The sequence below is a fragment of the Alosa pseudoharengus genome, unplaced genomic scaffold (genome assembly GCF_046254945.1).
Source record: "Alosa pseudoharengus isolate Yale_2024_CS ecotype anadromous, Long Island Sound unplaced genomic scaffold, YU_APseudo_1.1 YU_APseudo_1.1_scf_1, whole genome shotgun sequence".
NCBI lineage: Eukaryota > Metazoa > Chordata > Actinopteri > Clupeiformes > Clupeidae > Alosa > Alosa pseudoharengus.
The window spans coordinates 29,348,368-29,368,800 of NW_027468564.1; the positions used below are offsets into that span (position 1 = coordinate 29,348,368).

General features: G+C 42.1%; 1 protein-coding gene across 1 annotated transcript; it reads left to right on the forward strand.

Annotated features, from left to right (window-relative positions):
* The first annotated feature begins 173 nt into the window (after positions 1-173).
* LOC143131349 (adhesion G protein-coupled receptor E3-like) lies at positions 174-15,949 on the forward strand. The gene is made up of 12 exons (XM_076290964.1): positions 174-224; positions 6,546-6,593; positions 6,699-6,770; positions 7,138-7,251; positions 7,404-7,588; positions 7,749-7,916; positions 8,894-9,097; positions 9,390-9,622; positions 10,299-10,365; positions 11,364-11,455; positions 14,592-14,754; positions 15,214-15,949. Exons 1-12 carry the CDS (start codon positions 200-202, stop codon positions 15,331-15,333), a joined length of 1,491 nt encoding a protein of 496 aa, XP_076147079.1. The 5' UTR covers positions 174-199; the 3' UTR covers positions 15,334-15,949.
* The last annotated feature ends 4,484 nt before the right edge of the window (positions 15,950-20,433 follow it).

Here is a 20,433-nt window from a genome sequence, read left to right on the forward strand (position 1 = left end):
CTTCACAAGTCACAAACTTTGCAGTAATATTAAGCTTGCAGAAACTCCACGTTACACTGAGGGGACTTTGCAGACACCCAACTCTTATCTCACACCTCTCTCCCTCCTCCCCTCCTTTGCTCTCCCTGCCTCTGTTCATATCAGTACATCAGTGAGAGTGTGTGTGTGTGGGTTGACAAGGCACCAACTGCAGAACCGCATGATGGAAGTTCCCTATTTCACATGTAAGTAAATATATTCTAACATAGCTACTGTATAGTTAGTATCTGCTTGCCTGGCTTTCTATCTGTTTTTTGTTGTCTTGGTGTATTGGTTTGCCTATATGTATACTGTGTGTTATTGTATGTAAGTCTGGAAGACTTGTCTGTTGGTCTGTCTGTTTGTCTGTCTGTCTGTCAGTCTATGTGCTCTTTCTGTCTTTCTTTTTGTCTGTCTGTCTGTGCTCAGACTGTCTTTCTGTCTGTCTATCTGTATGTCTGTCTATCTATCTATCCTCTGTACTGTATGCGTGTTCTGTCTCTCTGTCTATCTGTCTATCTATCATCTGTATGTGTGCTCTGTCTGTGTGCTCTGTATGTACAGTATGCTCTGTCTGTGTGCTAGTATTTGTTTGGAAGACTGCTGTAGTATTTGCCTGTAGGTATATAACATGTACTGTATATCTATCTAGAGGAGTTGTGAGTTTGCTACCTAAACAATCATTAAAGTTTAAGACTCCATCGGCACATTCCAGCATTATGTATAATCTTTGAAGCTTTCCAAAGGATACTGTTGCGTTTTGTGACTACTCTGGTGTCTAAAGGGATTCCCCTTAACACAGTTGAGATCTCTACTCCTGTGTGTAATTGTCTTCGGACTGTAATACAGTTTTTCTCAGTCGCTTTGGTGCTTTTTTCAGATCAGAATGAAAATTCTCATAACTATTAGTTCAACCTCCACAACATTTAGTCATTTGTGCACATCATAGTAGCAATTTCTCCTTCCTCTGAACAAATTGCAAATGCTTTTGGACATGTATCAGTTGCTTTCATACAATTATCTGCTGTTTTTTAACATTATCATTTGCTTATGTCATGTCAGTCAAAATTAACTATACTTACGGATGCTGAATAGTCGTGCCCAATAAAGCTAATAGTCTTCATTTCATTGCTTGAGTCATTACACAATTACACAATTGTTGAACTAGTTATCAAATTCTGTCACAATGCTGTAGAATTGCAAAGAGCATACAGTAAAAATGTACGTATTCAGTGTCTTGTACTCACTTACTCCCCTAATGTGTAACTTTACTGTAGTTTTCAAATGGCTGTACTGTACAGTACTGTATAATGCTGTCTTGAGCATGTTCAGGTAGTGTCACCGAGTTCTGAAATTTTTTGCATTGAAAAACACTGAGAGAACTGTCATAATGAAAACATGACAAAGCCATTTGACTATCTTGTTCATAAACGATGGTGTCAAGACTTCTAATTTTGATGACACTGACAGTTTCATTGACATAAATACTTGCTTTTGAGGAATGGACTATTCATTTTGAGCAAGTGACGTGCTTTTGCAGGTCATCCACTAGGTTTTGCAGTTTGCACTAATTGTTTTGAGAAATGCACTAACTGTTGTGCAAATGTTAATAGTGATGTGAGAAAAGCACCAAAGCAACTGAGAAAAACTGTAATATCACAGGGTAAAAGAGGAAGTATGTGTCTCATGCGAGGGCCCCTTTTCAACGGGTTTAGGATGTACGATAGGGTTGACTTTGTTGAGAGGTTTTCTCTATCTGAATCAAATTCCCTAATTTGGGGTTTGGGGGCTAAGGAAGGTGGACTACTTCAGAGTCACTTTCTATCTCTTAGTCGCTGTTCCCTATTCCCTTGGTTCGTACTTCAAAATGTGTTTAACTTCAGTAAAAGAGGAAGAAATTCAGAGCTGTATCTGCAAGAGTTGTTTGTCATCAAAATCTGAGAGAGGTCAGAAACTCACTACGGACGTTCGTCTGGCCGTCCAGATTTGAGAGAAAATCAACTACCCTATTATTTGGGGATTCAAATTAAATGAAAGCTCCTTTTTATGACAATTCTTGTAACATATAAGCACTTCAATTGACCACAACGGATCTATAACCATTTAAGTCCTATCTCTAAATACACATGTATTTATCAGACAGATTTCCGTATCCTCGCTTGGGTGTGTGATGTGCGTTTAGACCACAACGGGTCCTAGACCTTAGTTTCACAAACAATTTTTCACAACAAATACATTTGCTAACAAAGCCTATTTGGTTTTTTGTCTGCCCTGGAGCATAGGACTTTCCTTCCTAGATGCCTGGCTGAGTTCACTACTCCTGTGTGTGTCAGTGCGTGCGCAGTATATTTTTTGCCCATATACAGTGTCTTAGAAAGTAGCCCTCAAACGGACGCTTACTCACCCGGAGCGAAGGTTTTTGGGGCAGAGCCCCTGTTGCAAGGCGTCCGGGGTTCTCAGCAACACAGGAGAGGCAGAAAAATACGAGAAAACGCTAGACGGTCTTTTTACAAACCTCTAACCAAAGGTTAGGATTTTGACTTTTATTAAATACAAATAAAAAATACAAAGAAAGAAAAATGCGTTCAAGTCTCTGCGGCTCGACCCGAAGAAAAATGAAAAAGAAGGGAAAAAAAGCCCTGAACAAGGGGCCGTTCTCTTTTTATACCCCTATCGGTCAGGCAGAACATGTCAAAGTTTGGTATTATGTCTTGCCATGAAATATTGGTTCTGTTTTTTTTTTTTGTTTGTTTGTTTGCCAGTCAGCTTTTTGTTTTGCTGACAAACAGTTTCTTACAGCTGGTAAATTATGTTCTTACATTCTGTCTTTACATTTTGTTCAAAGCACATTTCATTTAGCTTAACACACTTTAAATCTAACACAATGTTAGCGACTGAGGCAGCCAGCCCACCAATTGGGATGTGAGCTTGGGGTTGTAGGTGGAAAAGGAGGTGCAGGAGAGGTTCAGCGTGCAATTCTATTTATTAAATAACCAAAAGAAAAACTTGCAGGAATAGCAATAGGCTATTATTTAACAAAAAAAACACTCTCAAACAAACAAACAAAAAATAAGTTCAGTATTCCAGTTCAGTATTCCAGCCATCAACAATCGCAGAGCATAAAGCTAAATCTCTACCTCACAACAGGAGAGCTGCTCTCTCTTTGCTCTCTAGGGGAGCTGAGCTACCCCTCTTAAATAAGCCTACCAATTGGCCTAAATTAGCCCAAATGAGGATATTGGCTCAAACCACCCAAATAGGTAACCACTTTCACTGGACATTCACTATTGACAAAACTAGATGTACCGCAGAGCGGTACAAAATATGACCGCCGCCCAGTCCAGCACATTTTTTCCACAAAAATAAATCACGCTGAAAGGCCTATATGATTCTAACTGTCTCATTAAATTGCATTATCCACACTCAATTCTCACTGGTATCTGCTAGACAACAAGTACCAAAACATGATTAGTTCATAGATTTCACATGTAAAATTCATTTTATACAACCCCACCTCCATCTTGCCTGTTCTTAATTCTGAGAAATTCTTGAATTGTGTGCATGTGTGCATGTACATGTTTATGTTATGTGTGTGGGTGTGTGTGTATGTGTGTGTGTGTGTGTGTGTGTGTGTGTGTGTGTGTGTGTGTGTGTGTGTGTGTGTGTGTGTGTGTGTGTGTGTGTGCGTGCTTGTGTGTGTGCCTGCGTATGTGCCTGTGCATGCAAGCGTACAAATGTCTACTGTGTGAGTATGTGTCATACGTATGATTACTGTGAATGTATGTGTGTGTGTGTGTATCTGTTTGTGCACATGTGTGCACATGAAATAGGTTAACATGACCCCTGGAGGCAAACATACGGAAAAAAATGGTCATCCTAGGCCCTACAGTTCTCAAGATATTCACAGAGAACTGTGTCTGCCCTACCCTCCTTTCGGGGGGTCCAGTCCAGCGGGGGGGCTACAGATCAAAACGAAAAACGACGGTTCCATGCTATCCATGTGGGGTTACATGCCCACCAAGTTTTGTGTACCCCGGTCTTTCAGTGTCCCGGGAATCCCTGTTGGTGTACGTCACTAACTGGACTGGACCCCCCGAAAGGAGGGTAGGGCAGACACAGTTTTCTGTGAATATCTCGAGAACCGTAGGGTTTAGGAGGACCATTTTTTTGTATGTTGATCTCAAAGGGCCATGTCAACCCATTCCATAACCACTCATTTCATGTATAGCGCCACCTAGTTAAACACAAAAAAGTAAAAATGAGGTGTTGTAATCACAGGTATCTGTGACCTAACATAGTCAAAACTGCACGAAATTGGAAGTGTAGGATCATTATGACACCCTCTGAATGCACGCCAAGTTTCGTGGAATTCCGTTCATGGGGGGCCACACAATAAATAAATTTATGTTACTATACACCAACTGGCCTGTAGGTGGCTGGAGACAGTTTTCTGTGAATATCTCGAGAACCGTAGGGCCTAGGAGGTCCACCTTTTTTTTGTATGTTGGTCTTAAGGGGACATGTCAACCTATCCCATTACCACCTAGTTAAAAATTAAAAAGCAAAACATTAGGTGTTTTTATCACAATATCTCTGGCTGACATGGTCAAAACTGCACAAAATTGTGTAGGATCATTATGACACCCTCCGAATGCATGCCAAGTTTCGTGGACTTTCGTTCATGGGGGGCCTTACAATAAAATAATTTATGTTTTCATTTAGTGACCGTACACCAACAAGGATTCCCGGGACACTGAAAGACCGGGGTAAACGAAACTTGGTGGGCATGTAGCCCCACATGGATAGCATGGATCCATCGCTTTTCGTTTTGATCTGTAGCCCCCCCGCTGGACTGGACCCCCCGAAAGGAGGGTAGGGCAGACACAGTTTTCTGTGAATATCTTGAGAACCGTAGGGCCTAGGATGACCAATCTTTTGCGTATGTTTGCCTCCAGGGGTCATGTAAATCCATTCCATATGCACACATGTGCATAAACAGATACACACGCACACACAAACATTCACAGTAATCCTACGTATGACACATACTCACACAGTAGAAATATATACGCATGCATGCACATGCACACACACAGGCACATAAACAGGCAAACACACAAGCACGTGCACATGCACGCACACACACCCACCCACACACCCACCCACACACACATAAACATAAACATGTACATGCACACAATTCAAGAATTTCTCAGAATTATGAATAGGCAAGATGGGGGTGGGGTTGTATAAAATGTATTACATGTGAAATCTATGAACTAATCATGTTTTGGTACTTGTTGTCTAGCAGATACCAGTGAGAATTGCGTGTGCATAATGCAATTCAGTGAGACAGTTAGAATCATATATGCCTTTCAGCATGACTTATTTTTGTGGAAAACATGTGCTGGACTGGGCGGCGGTCATATTTTGTACCGCTCTGCGGTACATCTAGTTATAATTAACACCGCTTTTGGCAAAACTAAAGAAAAATCGCGGCAGACCAAACATTTGGTCTGACGCATGAATGAACGCCAAACTGGCGGCAAAACTCCCGACACTAACGATTAGACAAAACTGTACACCAAACACACTTTACACAACATGAAACAATACTTCAAACAAACACACAACATCGTTTATACGCCAGGGAGATGTGGCGGGTGACTGTGTGCGTATGGGTGCATGTACTATGTGTGTGTGCAACCGAGTGGAGTCTTTCCCTCTCTCGCATTTCAAGTGGCGCACCGAAACGTCTTTAAAGTCCGATATAGGGAGAAGGGGGAAAGTTCAACTTCTCACACACAACCTTTTTATATCTAAGCAAACACATTTTATGTTTCAAGTAAATATTCCTTAAGTCTGAGCAAAACACTTTGAGTGCACAGAAGCTAACATTATTATGTGCAACATGTGTAATGTGTGAAGCAGAGTGCTGTTCTGGCATGAAGTCTGTTGTGCTGTCATTTGAATGACTGGTCTCTCATGCAAATGATCCTGTGGGCTCCTTATGAATTACAAACTCATTAGAGGTGATATTTATTTACCTGTGCGTGCCCACCTCAGCGGCGACATAGATAAGCTTTCAATAGCTGTTCTTGGATGACGTTCACAAATTAGACAACCCACACACGCGGCCTTGTGTTAGGCAACATTGCGGTCTCTGCCTGCCTATCTGTTGACTTTCTTTGTTTGGTCTTTTTTTTGCCTTTATTAGAATAGGACAGTGAAGAGACAGATAGGAAGCGAGTAGGAGAGAGAAATGACCTGTTGTGACTCGAACCCGAGACCACGTGGTCAATGGACCATATATTCAATATATATGCTCTTTAGCCAGCTCATTGATATTGTACCAGCATCTTCTGTTATACTCTTCTCCTTACATGTTCACTGTGAATATCTTGTGTGCCCAATAATAACAATTTTAACACACACATAACTTTCAAAACTACCAATAATATGCGGTCTCTAGTTCAAGCTGTCAGTGTCTAGCGGCAAAGTTAACGGTATGACTGCTGTTCTGACAGGGCTCACTCTGGTCATTCTACAGGAAGTGAGATCTGCGTCACTTGTCAGTAAGTTCCTGTGTCAAAGTTTGTATCATTCTGTTAAATTTGTTTTTTGAAAGATATTACTGTAAAAACATTTATCTAAACCTTTACCATTCTGTTTCTGTATAGATTTTGATGACTGCTCAGAACATCCCTGTCTGTGTCTGGAGAGGAGATTAGTCTTTTGCAACAATAATACTGGTGTGTATTACTGTATCTGTAACCGGGCAACTTCTCCAGCTCATCACCTAGCAACATCTCTCTGTGCACTGGTTTACTCTAGACCACAGTGCCAATAGTCTTATTTTATTCAGCACACTGTCATCACATTTGTTTTGCTATTGTTTTGCACCAAATCATATTTCATATAATGATGGCTAATAGAATGGTGGTTATTTGATTAAACATGCATCTTGTTAATTCTCTGTTGACAGTATTGTGAATTCAAAGGCGACATCTTGCTTTGATCTTGAACATCACAGTATATTTTCACCACTTTCTTCTGGCTCACCTCAGCACGTCTTGGACACATGACAAAATATGCTAATTTATTATTCTTGATTTGAAGAGGGGGCCATCTTCACCATTGGACCACAGGTCACTGATTCAAAAATCCCATGGAACAATGTTGCTGGGCTTTCAGTGGACATTATCCTTCCAGACCTGTTCTGGAACACCACAGGTGATGCACGTTATAGACCAGATTAGCCCACTCTCTCTCTCTCATTTTCATTCAGTCACACCATATGTATTTTGATTATGTGTTTATTTCTCGTTCTCTCCTTTTGTCTCTCCTCTCTCTGTCTCTCGTTTATCTTTTCATTCTTCTCTCAGACTGGGCCTCAGTGGAGCTGGTTCTGCATAGGAACATGAAGAACATTCTGGAACCCAACCTTCTCCATGCTGAGTATGGCTCGGTCAAGACCCTCCTGTCAGACATATTGTCTCTCACTCTACCAAAGTCGGCTGAACCCCAGCTCTCCAGTCAGCTAGTCAAACTCACTGTACATTACCGCAAAGTAAGTTACCAATTTTTTAAGGCCAAGGCTTGAGATTGTTCATATTAATAATAGCTTGTTATACAATTAACAGCGTTATACATTATACAATTAACAGCATGATAATATCTCAGTTCTGTTCATTGTTTCTTATTGGCAACCCTTGTGTGTCCCTCTGTAGAGCCCTCCTCTCGATGTGCAGTTTTCCTGCATTCTCTGGAAGAACAGGAAGTGGAATGTTGAAGACTGTGATGTCACATACGCTAACTCCACCCACACTGTGTGCACCTGCACCTCTGTTCGCGCGTCTACCTTTGCTCTGATCATGCAAACAGCTGGACCACTAAAGGTGAGAGAGTAATGGCCGTTCACACCAAGAACGATAACTTTAACGATAACTATAAAAATAATAAGATGAATAATGACATTCACACATAAACTATAACGATAACGATGTGAAGAATGATATCGTTGGAGATCTCCTTCAGAACGATAAGGAGCTAACAGCCAATCAGAACCCATCACATTTTAGCCATCACATTCATTAACACGAGGAGAGACTTTGCTTATCGTTGGTCAGTGTGGACACTTTTATTGTCATGGTTATCGTTATCGTTATCGTTATCGTATCGTATCTGTTGTGAATGGCCCTTTACAGCCTATTAGTGGCATCCATGATGAAGACACGGCTGTACTATACAGTAGGGGTGCTCTGTCTAGTAGAGAAGCTGATTTAGGCCAGAGGTGGGCACAAATACATCAAAAACTATTGTGATTCAAACTACAAATACTGGTTAATAAAATGTAACAAAATAAAATACAAAATACTGATGTGAAACATGTATTTAATTAAAATACAAGTAATTAGTCATTTGAAAATACAAAAAAAAAATACCCACACAATAGAGTTTTTAAAAAGTACATTAGTACGGTAGTACTTTTTTGTGATCATTTTTCATCCATGTGTCCACCTCTGAGTAGCTTGAGCCTCTATTGTACAGACACTGATGCCATTTTTATTTTGTTCTTTATCAACCTTGAAGAAGTGAAATGGATGAAATGAAATGGAAAGTCATCTTTTTGGTGTTGTACTTGTACTTCGGAAGAGCAGATCACTGCAGTTGACACTATCATCATGTTTCTTGTTGTTTTATCAATCATTTAAATTTTAACGTCTTAAAATCAAACATATTGTTGTGTACTTGGGAGTTGCCTGAACCTATTTTACTCAACCAATGGTCACATTTATTGTGTCCTTTACTAGCTTTAAATATAAGAATAAATGAAAGTGAAATGTAATGTTCTCATTTTTATGTTGCATTTCAGAGGAGCAGATCACTGCTGTTTTTTGACACCATCATCATGTCGCTTGGGCTGCTCTTCCTCGCCATGTCCATCATGACCTTTGCCCTCTGCCAGCGGACCATCTGGGTAAACACAGCGCGCCTCAACCTCTGTATTTGTCTGTTCGTCGCTCAGCTTCTCTTCCTGCTCACGCAGAACTACCTTCACCTCATCCACCCTAACAAGGTATGCCTCTGACACACGCACGCACACGCACATACACACACACGCACATGCACACGCACACGCACACGCACACACACACAGTATATATATATATATATTTTTTTTTTTATATATATATATAATTATATACAGTATATATCATTTTTGTTTTGTTTTTATATAGCATTGTGTTGAGTTGTTTTGAGCAGTTATAGATTTGCTCATTCTCTGTGTGTATGTGTGTGTGTGTGTGTGTGTATATGTGTGTGCGTGCACGTGCGTATGTGTGTGTGTGTGTGTTTCTTCCCTGCAGGTGTTGTGCTGTGTGCTGTCCGGGTTGCTGCAGTTCCTCTTCCTGTGCGCCTTCACCTGGATGCACCTGGAGGCGGTGACGCTCTTCCTGCTGGTGCGCAAACTCAAGGAGCTCCGCGCCCACAGGGTCCACGGCCCCAACTGGGCCTACCTGCACCTGATTGGCTACGGGGCTCCTCTCCTGGTGGTGGGCGTGGCTGCCGGAGTGATGCCTGAGGGCTACGGCAGTGAGGAGTGAGTATCACAGGTAGTATTTTTATAAATCTTGAGTATCAAGATTGTACTGTACATGGCGGAGCAAGATATTTCATCAGGAGCCACTTCCGGGAACCACTGAAGTCTATGGCCATAGCTCAGAATTTCACCACATATGTTGAGTTTGGTTTTATAGAGTTAGGAATGTGCATTTTGGACACGTTTTCATGATCCTCAAACCCTTCTAACCATTGCAGGTACATTTTTAGCATTTTTGATCATTCCAGTCTGGAGAAAATCAAACTTATATCAGGTGTGCGCCTGTTATTTTTTCTGCTGCTGTTGGCCGGTTGCTACGTACGCTCATCAGTACATCAACGACACGCGTCTTTATGCAGACAGGACTCGATCCCCATTTTGCGCCCAGAGACATGAATTGCGACAAACTACAGTATCCTGCTGCGCCTATGTAAAATTGCTGGTATCACAGGGCAAACAGAAAGTCTGATTTAATACAGGAAAGAATGAGTATTGGAGGGCAAACAGGAAATCTGATTTCTAGGAAGTTTAGTTCTAGTTTATCTTTATTTTTAAAAACCACAGTTTCCACTGAATTATGAATTAATTTGAGAATTGGTAATTTATTTAAATCATTACTTATTTCATTTCTGAAAAATAAATAATACTCTACAATGTGACATGTTTTTGTTCCTAGGTGCTGGCTGAAGGCAGACAGAGGATTCATGTGGAGTTTCGTTGGTCCTGTGATCTTCATCCTAATGGTCCATATTATCATCTTTATACTGTGATCTACATCCTAATGGTCCATATTATCATCTTTATACTGTGATCTTCATCCTAATGGTCCATATTATCATCTTTATACTGTGATCTACATCCTAATGGTCCATATTATCATCTTTATACTGTGATCTTCATCCTAATGGTCCATATTATCATATTTATACTGTGATCTACATCCTAATGGTCCATATTATCATCTTTGTACTGTGATCTTCATCCTAATGGTCCATATCTACATCCTAATGGTCCATATTATCATCTTTGTACTGTGATCTTCATCCTAATGGTCCATATCTACATCCTAATGGTCCATATTATCATCTTTGTACTGTGATCTTCATCCTAATGGTCCATATTATCATCTTTATTGTGACACTCACACTGTACACAATCATACAGTGTGTAATGTCAATGTGATGCAATGTGTGTAACAATGATATAAGGATAATTGATGTAGCAATTTAAATCGAATCTCTTCTACATATTCTTAATACAATTATTAAAGGTGCTCTAAGCTATGCTGGGTAACGGCACTTCTAACATTCAGACAAAACAGAGAGCTAGCTCGCTACTTCCTCCCCTCCCTCCCGTGCAATTGAAACTCTCCTAAATGAGCATCTCGTCTGTGATTTGCTGGAACAGTTTGTTATGTTTTTATGGGCTACAGTAGGTTTGCCCAGGTTGTTTTTGTTACCGTTTTTGGAGCCTGGGCTGTCCACAGAGATCACATTTTTTTTACAGTGTATTCAGGACACAGGCAGCTAGCGGATGGTGAGGTAATGTTTGCTGTAAGTGACAAAAAATGTTTTAGCCTAAAAAACGTGTGGCATCGCTTAGAGCACCTTTAGTAATAGTATAATCAAACACAATAGAATATAGAAATGCATATACAGTAATTATTAGTGGTCTGTTATATTACATTACAGTATAGAACAGGCCAAAACTCATATTGCTTCATGTTATTGTATCTGTCCAGTGTAACACCCTCCTCTTCCTCGGCATCTTCATCAGTCTGACCTGTACCTTGGCTGAAGCTAGCAATGACCTCTACAAGATTAAAGAGGCCAGGTAAGAGAACTCAATCACACTTCCTACCATAACTCACATGAACGTTGACCTCTACATCACACAACATGGTGTATGTGTGTGTCACAATGTGCATTATATTGATGTAGGATTTGTGATCTGTCTTGTTGTTTTGTGAGATGTTATCTGTTGAAAAGTGTGCTCTGCCTAGGGACTGCATATAAATTAGCCTAAAGCTAACTCTCAGCGAATTTGCTGTTGTTTACAAATTAGTTCAAAAAAGCCTTTTGAGGCAGTGTTTTCTCTTGTGTCCTCTTTTTCACAAACCAAAAAGAAGACACAATCTGGTCACACCCTATCTGTATGTAATTACATTCCTCTCCAGAACACTGGCTCACTACCTGTGACCTGCGTGACCAGGCGTAGTGTGACTTTGGCAATGTCTATTATACTGTACTCAATTGACATTGTCAACCAGTGGTCCCCAAACGTTTTCTTCAGAGGGCCAGCTCACTATGCCTGGCTCTAAGAGAGGGCCAGAGACTTGGAGTATGTCAGTAAACGTAAATAGCTTAGTGCTGTGAACATCAGCAGTCTACCTTAGTTGGGGTCTGTTACTGTAATGGGCAAAAATGTCCACACAATGTCCGCCTCCTTGTTGTCCCTGTCAAGGTTGCCATGGTCGTGGACACCTCAACAGGCACAGGCAAGATCATATATCAATCATGCATGCGTACATATGTCTACTGTGTGAGTATGTGTCATACGTATGATTACTGTGAATGTATGTGTGTGCGTGTGTATCTGTTTATGCACATGTGTGCACATGGAATGGGTTAACATGACCCCTGGAGGCAAACATACGGAAAAAATTGGTCATCCTAGGCCCTACGGTTCTCAAGATATTCACAGAAAACTGTGTCTGCCCTACCCTCCTTTCGGGGGGTCCAGTACAGCGGGGGGGGCTACAGATCAAAACGAAAAATGATGGTTCCATGCTATCCATGTGGAGTTACATGCCCACCAAGTTTCGTGTACCCCGGTCTTTCAGTGTCCCGGGAATCCTTGTTGGTGTACGGTCACTAAATGTACACATAAATGATTTTATTGTAAGGCCCCCCATGAACGGAAGTTCACAAAACTTGGCATGCATTCGGAGGGTGTCATAATGATCCTACACTTTAAATTTCGTGCAGTTTTGACCATGTCAGCCAGATATATTGTGATGAAAACACCTAATTTTTAACTAGGTGGCGCTATACATGAAATAAGTGGTAATGGGATGGGTTGACATGCCCCCTTAAGACCAACATACAAAAAAAAGGTGGACCTCCTAGGCCCTACAGTTCTCGAGATATTCACAGAAAACTGTCTCCGGCCACCTATAGGCCAGTTGGTGTATAGTAACATAAATGATTTTATTGTAAGGCCCCCCATGAACGGAAGTTCACAAAACTTGGCATGCATTCGGAGGGTGTCATAATGATCCTACACTTTCAATTTCGTGCAGTTTTGACCATGTCAGCCAGATATATTGTGATGAAAACACCTAATTTTTTGCTTTTTAATTTTTAACTAGGTGGCGCTATACATGAAATAAGTGGTAATGGGATGGGTTGACATGCCCCCTTAAGACCAACATACAAAAAAAAGGTGGACCTCCTAGGCCCTACAGTTCTCGAGATATTCACAGAAAACTGTCTCCGGCCACCTATAGGCCAGTTGGTGTATAGTAACATAAATTAATTTATTGTGTGGCCCCCCATGAACGGAATTCCACGAAACTTGGCGTGCATTCAGAGGGTGTCATAATGATCCTACACTTCCAATTTCGTTCAGTTTTGACTATGTTAGGTCACAGATACCTGCGATTACAACACCTCATTTTTACTTTTTTGTGTTTAACTAGGTGGCGCTATACATGAAATGAGTGGTTATGGAATGGGTTGACATGGCCCTTTGAGATCAACATACAAAAAAAATGGTCCTCCTAAACCCTACGGTTCTCGAGATATTCACAGAAAACTGTGTCTTCCCTACCCTCCTTTCGGGGGGTGCAGTCCAGCGGGGGGGCTACAGATCACAACGAAAAACGATGGTTCCATGCTATCCATATGGGGTTACATGCCCACCAAGTTTCGTCTACCCCGGTCTTTCAGTGTCCCGGGAATCCTTGACGGAAATTTGGACATGCGAAAAAGAAAAAAATAAATAAATAAATAAATAAATCTGACTAAACCTATATGACCGCCGCTTCGCTGCGCGGCGGTCATAATTAAATGATAAACTTTTAGAATACTTTAGAATACATTGTTTGCAGATAGGCTTAAGTTTCACTACGTTTTCAATGGCTAACTCGAAACCGTGCCAAACAACCACCAGTGGACAAAAAAGGTATTACATGTATACAGTTAAGACTCGCCATAGAGAATCAATGGGGGAAATTACGGAGGTTATAGTTTGACCGTGTCATACTCCTGTGCGGGCCCGATGCTATATACCATGGACATGTTTTGGGGGGCCACCCAAAATGAGGTGGCGGGTCGAATCCGGCCCACGGGCCGTAGTTTGGGGACCACTGTTGTAAACATTCTCTAAGAAGAGTGTAAAGCAGTTTGCAGTAAAGTTAGCCTCAACGTTTTCTATTGCTGGAAAAAAATAACGAACAGCCTATGATAACCTAATGCTCGGCAGGCCGGATTAAAGTACGTGGCGGGCTGGATCTATGATAACCTAATAAATGCTTGACGGGCCGGATTAAAGTACGTGGTGGGCTGGATCTATGATAACCTAATAAATGCTTGATGGGCCGGATTAAAGTGCGTGGTGGGCTGGATCTATGATAACCTAATAAATGCTTGACGGGCCGGATTAAAGTGCGTGGTGGGCTGGATCTATGATAACCTAATAAATGCTTGACGGGCCGGATTAAAGTGCGTGGTGGGCTGGATCTATGAAAACCTAATAAATGCTTGACGGGCCGGATTAAAGTGCGTGGTGGGCTGGATCTATGATAACCTAATAAATGCTTGACGGGCCGGATTAAAGTGCGTGGTGGGCCGCATTTGGCCCGCGGGCCGTAGTTTGGCCACCCCTGCTGTACTGCATTATATGTTCTCTTGCACATGTTCGCTCTGAATGTGATTCTATACCTTTCCACACTGTCTCCTCTTTGCAGGGTACTGCTACTCAAAAGCCTTTATCAGTTCACTGCCCTTGGATGCCCATGGATCCTGGGGATCTTTGCATCCAGGAGTGATGTGCTGGAGACTCTCTTCCTCTTCCTCACCTCCCAGCAAGGCACCTTCATCTTCCTCATCCACTGTGTGCTGAACCAAGGGGTCAGGGCTTCTTATTTTATGTGAAATTTGTGGAATTGATCAATTAACCAATCAATCAATCAATCAATCAATCAATCTATTATTACCTATACTCAGTGGTTAAAGTGGGATTTGGCAGGTGAGGGAACCCTAAAATCCATCGTCGGTGCAAAGGTGGAAAAATGACTCACTGTTGGACAGCATATTGAGTATCGTGGTGTAGCAATACTTTTTGGACAAAAATTACTAGCTTATTGGTCACCTCTGTACACGTGAAAAATTAACTCACCATTTATTTTAACAATATCATCGCACTATATCGTTGGTATGAAAGAATATATTTATTACTAATTTATCTGAGTTGGCGGAACTGCATACTGTTCAGGCATCCCTCTCACAAATGTTCCCAATATCATTGCCTTTTGTAAAGGGGGCATGTAGTATTTTATAAATAAACTGTACAATTGTATTTGCCCTCAGGTCCAACAGCAGTTTCGGACATGGGGGAGGAAATTACGGTTTTCCTGCCAACAAGCCGTATCAAGGAGGGAAACATATGCAGTGTTTACCATTAGCAACCACAGGTGCAACAGAGTCTAATTGACATCTTTCAAATGTTATTTTTTTTTATTTTACTGTGAAAATCTGTGTCACAGTATGAACACATCTGTATAGATTTATATATTATTCTATTATTCTGAGAAACATCAATGAACACAACAGCCATGAGATAAATTATTTTTGTGTCAGATTTAATGGTAGCATTGGAGGAAAGATGTTAAATGGTTACACACAGAATGTTAACATCACGGCCTTATCTCAGACATACTGTACTGTAATAGTGATGATGTCGTTAACGTCACAGCCTTATCTCAGACATACTGTAATAGTGATGATGTTGTTAACGTCGCGGTATTATGAATAAACAATTCATTAACCGGTAAACCATAAAGGTAAATGTGACCAATATCAATTAAATTGAAGGTAAAGTAAAACTTAGATAGGTAAACGTACTGTAAAAAAGTAACAAAAGAACAAAGTAAGCTTAACCAAATAACAAACTTTTACTTAAATACACCAGATAAAACAATTCATCAAACATGAAGTAAAATATAGACCAAACTCAATAGTAAGTAGAGAGAAACAGAGAGACAAACACATGAAACGCAATAAGGTAACAGATAGACAAGTGAGACGGAGAGACAGACAGAGAAAGACAAACAAACAGACAGACACGCAGGCAGACAGTGGGACAGGACGATGACGGAACTGGGGGGGGGGGGGGGTTGGGGTTATGGTTTTGTTGAATTTAAAAATTATAGAAAAGGGGACCAGGTTTACATTTGCTTCTCTCTATGTGCATCAGTGTTGTAGTACTCGAGTCCGAGACTCGAACTCGAGTCCGAGTCATTAGCTAAATTTAGAGACTCGTGACTTGACTTGGACTTGAGCACTGATGACTCAACTTGGACTCGGACTCGTGCATTCGCACTCGCGATGACTCGTCGAGGACTCGACTTTTTTTTGTAATATATCATAAGGCTATAATTGTAGTATGTCATTAGGCTATAATTTGCTATATGATTTGAATATCTAAATTATTCGTAATACTAATTTTAGTTCAAGGGAATGTTAGGCTACTGCTTCGTGTCGTAGGCTACATCGCAAGTCACATCATGTTCACATGCAAAACAAACTAACGTTAACACCAAAATGCCTGGAGATATGGCCGCCACTATTTCAATGTAGTAGGCTATTGCCAGGCAATATTAGTTCTCATACATGACATAACATTACCTAAGATTACACTCAGCCTAGGCTAAACAACACACACTGCTGCTGGATAGCTGATCATCGTGACTTGGTGAACAGTGTTTTCCCTGACTGACGCGAGAAGCGAGGTTCCATTCATTCATTTTCATTCGGGGCGTGCCCTGCTGCCGTGCTTCTGTCTGTTAATTTGCAGCAGGCTAGTATCGGATGAAAGAAAAATAAACTACACGTTTTCCCGATCAAGATATAGCATACTTCTTAATTTTGGTGTCATAAAATATAGAAGCATAACATTAAATTGCCTAGTAGAGTGTCCATGTAGTGTCAATGTAGGCCTACATGTCTGCGCAAGTGAAACTGACAAACTGAACCACTCGTGGGTAGGCCAGAAACAACTATATTTAAAACCACGAATGAAATGGATTACTGTTACTGTTCAAACGAGCGATTTGATAGCCTAATCCACTGCACGAAAAAAAAGGAAATAGCAACGTGTTCTATTTCTAACAGGTGAATATCGTAGCAAATAGTATGGCGATGGCAGCTTAAAAAACATTTATTTCACTCATCTCGCTGACATGAATGTGGCCTGTTGCACAAATAAATTAATTAGGCAGATGATCTACATCTTCGTTAACCTAAAGCTAGTTTTCATCTCTATTGTTGACGTGAAATATGTCTCCATAGTGTCAGTGAAGTGATAACATAATTATGACCGCCGCGCAGCGAAGCTTTGGCCCGCGGTCCGGGTGTTTGAGACCCCTGCTCTAAATTACTGAACAATAATTAATATAATTTGACAATAAGTAGCCTAATATTTGTGCCATGAGATAATATCCTTCACAACATTATCCATCCTATATAACATTGATATAGCTTCGTTTTCAATGCAGGTTAGCTAACTGCATCTCCACTGAATTTCAACATACATTTTCATTATTTAGCATCTCATTGGTAGCCCTAGGCCTACATTTTTCACCTTCCCTCCTTCTCTGTCTGCTCTTCTGCTGGCTTTCCAAATGTTAACTTTGTGACAGCCTTTGTTCAGGTCAGGTGAATTGAGATTAGCCTACTGCAGAAATTAACAAGACGTCAAGTTTATTTTGAAATTTATTTTTAAACTATGTGAGCTGCGTTGCGTTCGTTAATTAGTTTAGGACACAGTCCTCGACTCTACTTTCGTTTTGATATGTAGGCTCACGTGACGGTCCGTTGAGGCAAAGATAATGGTCTCGTCGGCTAGGCCTATTTGTAGCCTACTTAATAAATGAAACGAAACGTAAAGAAAAAAATACCGAGGACATGACCTCGGTGTCCTCTATGGTAGCTACGGCCATGATAAGGGATTAAGCTGGGATTTTTAGGTTATCCTGGATGAATTTAGCCTTGACTTGGTTTCACAAAAGAGATGGCACATAAGTTACCATGGGGATTTATTCTCTGCACCTAGCCTGGTCACTGGTCACAATGGTCACAATTATAATGGTAATAGGTTTTCACATATAGGGAATTAAATGCCATGCTCAGATTTAAGATCAAGACTAGAGAAAATGCTTGAAATGAATGTACATGGTTAAAATTGTTGTCTCGGATAACGAATAATTCATGAAAAAAGAGGACCATGAAACAGGTTGATGGCTTTCTGAAGAATTTACTTGAAACATGTTTTTTTTTTTTATATTTTTATATTTTAACTATCTATTTATATTATTTATCTGTATTTTAACTATTTATTTAGTATTTGAAGAAAATGCTTGAAACTCTTAAGCTATTACTACTAGATTTGCCTGCTATTGAAATATTGTACCTGAGCCTATTGTTTTGATGTCAGTGTGCTATGATGACATGTTTGCCCATCCCACCCCTACCCGTACCCCTACACACAAAAATATCCATATGTAACATATGCACTTTTTAGCAATTATGTCGCTCCTCTCACATGATGCTCAGCAGTAACAGGTAAACTATAACATAATATCACAACAATTTGTTTAGGACCATGTAATACATCTATAATAGCATGTGAATATTGTTATGTGAGGATTATGTATAGGCTAACTGAATACTTAATATATCGTAAGAAACTAAAAAAACGTTAGCTAGTTAGCCTTTGTGAATAGGAAGAAGCTAACTAGAGCCTCGACTCTCTGGGATGTGGGCCCCCTCTTGACAAGATGTTGGGCGCAGCATACAAGGCCCCCGGCACATGAACTGCTCTGAGAGAGCTGAACAGGGGATGAGCCCAGAGCCACAGGTCTGTCGACAGGCTGCAAAGACCTGGAGACCCCAAGCCCCCCTGTCTGTTGATGTAGGCCGCAGTCACCGTGCTGTCGGTCCTCACCATCACATCTTAGCCACGGTAGATAGTGTCGGAGGGCGAGGAGAGCAGCCCTCAGCTCCAGGACATTGATGTTCTGGGATAGCCAAGGGTCCGTCCAGAGACCATTGATGCCCTGACCATCGAGAACGGCGCCCCAGCCTACTGGGGATGCGTCTGTAAATACGACCCAGTCACGAATCTCTGGTTCCATGGCACTCTCCTTCTCGGTGTTGGCGGGATCTCTCCACCAGTACAGGGCCCTGTGAAGCCTGCGGGACACAGTCACCTTGGCCTGGGAGGGCCCTTGGGGGCACAGACAAAGGCTCAACAGGCACCTCTGGACTGGGCGCATGTGAAGGGCCATAAGGCCCAAGAGGCGAAGGCAGAGTTTCCACTCCACCTGGGCGTGCAACGTGAAGCAACTGAGACATTGAGACGGTTGCCCTCCTGGAGTCCAGGACCATGCCCAGGAAGGTGGTGACCTAGTAAGGCTGGAGCCTGCTTTACTTGGGATTGGGGCGCAAGCCCAAGTCCTGAATGTGCTTCAACAGCAAGGCCACGTGTAGGTGTAAGTTGCACAGATGAGCCAGTCGTCTAGATAGTTTAATATCCTCAGCCCCCTCTGCCTCCATGCACCTGGTGAAGGTTCGGGGGGCCAGAGAGATTCCAAATGGGGGGACTTGGAACTCAAAGACCTGACCCTCGAACGCAAACCTCAGGAACTGCCAATGCCCTGGCCATGGGTATCTGAAAATAAGCATCCTGTAGGTCGATGGTAGCAAACCAGTCCCCTGCATTGATGGCCTGCCGCACCCTCGGAACTGTGATGAACCTGCACCTCAGAGACCAGTGTACGTTGAGAGCCCTGAGGTCTAAAATAGGACGAAGGTCCTCTGTGTGCTTGGGTACAGGAAAATAACGGGAGAAGAACCCCGCTTGGGGGTCTGAACGCTTCACTTCCCTTATCGCCCTTTTGTCCAGGAGGGTGGACAGCTCTGCACATAAGGTCTGAGCGTGGGTCATGGTGGAGAGCACCCATGGATCTGCTCCAGCCAAGCCTCAATGCATCGAGCTGAGAGGTGAGGCTGGCTGGCTCGGAGATTGTCAGGAACGACAAGGGCGCCTGGAGAGGCCACGGCCACTAGCACGCTGGCCCCCCCGGCCAGCTTGTGGGCAGGTACCCCGCCCCTGGGATGCCTGAAGCCGCTGCATGAGATCAGTCGGCCCCCAAGACGGATGCCCCAAGGTAGGTGTTGGCTGAGGCGTGAATGCTCTAGGGTGCTTAGCGCCCCTGGTACGCCTGCCAAGAGACCCTTTCACTTCTTCTGCACAGGGCCAGCTGTCACGCGCCTGCTGTGGGCCGAACATGGACCCAGGCTCCACCGGCACTCTCAAAAGACGCTCTCTGTCTGCCTGCTGGAGCTGAGATTAAGACAGACAGAGATGGCGTCTAGCTACTTAGAACTGAGGCAAGGAGCGGCCCGATGCCACTGCCTGCTCCTTACACACTGCAGTGAGGTACACAGAGGCTGACTGGAGCTCTATCAAAAGAGTGGGATCACCGGCACTGCTTTGCAAGAGACCAGAGAGGTGTCGAACATACAGGG

What these genes read in the sequence shown, in the direction of transcription:
- LOC143131349 (XM_076290964.1), top strand. Translation starts at nt 200, where the DNA reads ATGATGGAAGTTCCCTATTTCACAT. An exon ending in GGAAGTTCCCTATTTCACAT is followed by an intron (nt 225 to 6,545) that starts GTAAGTAAATAT and finishes CTGTTCTGACAG; the next exon opens with GGCTCACTCTGGTCATTCTA. An exon ending in CCTGTTCTGGAACACCACAG is followed by an intron (nt 7,252 to 7,403) that starts GTGATGCACGTT and finishes TTCTTCTCTCAG; the next exon opens with ACTGGGCCTCAGTGGAGCTG.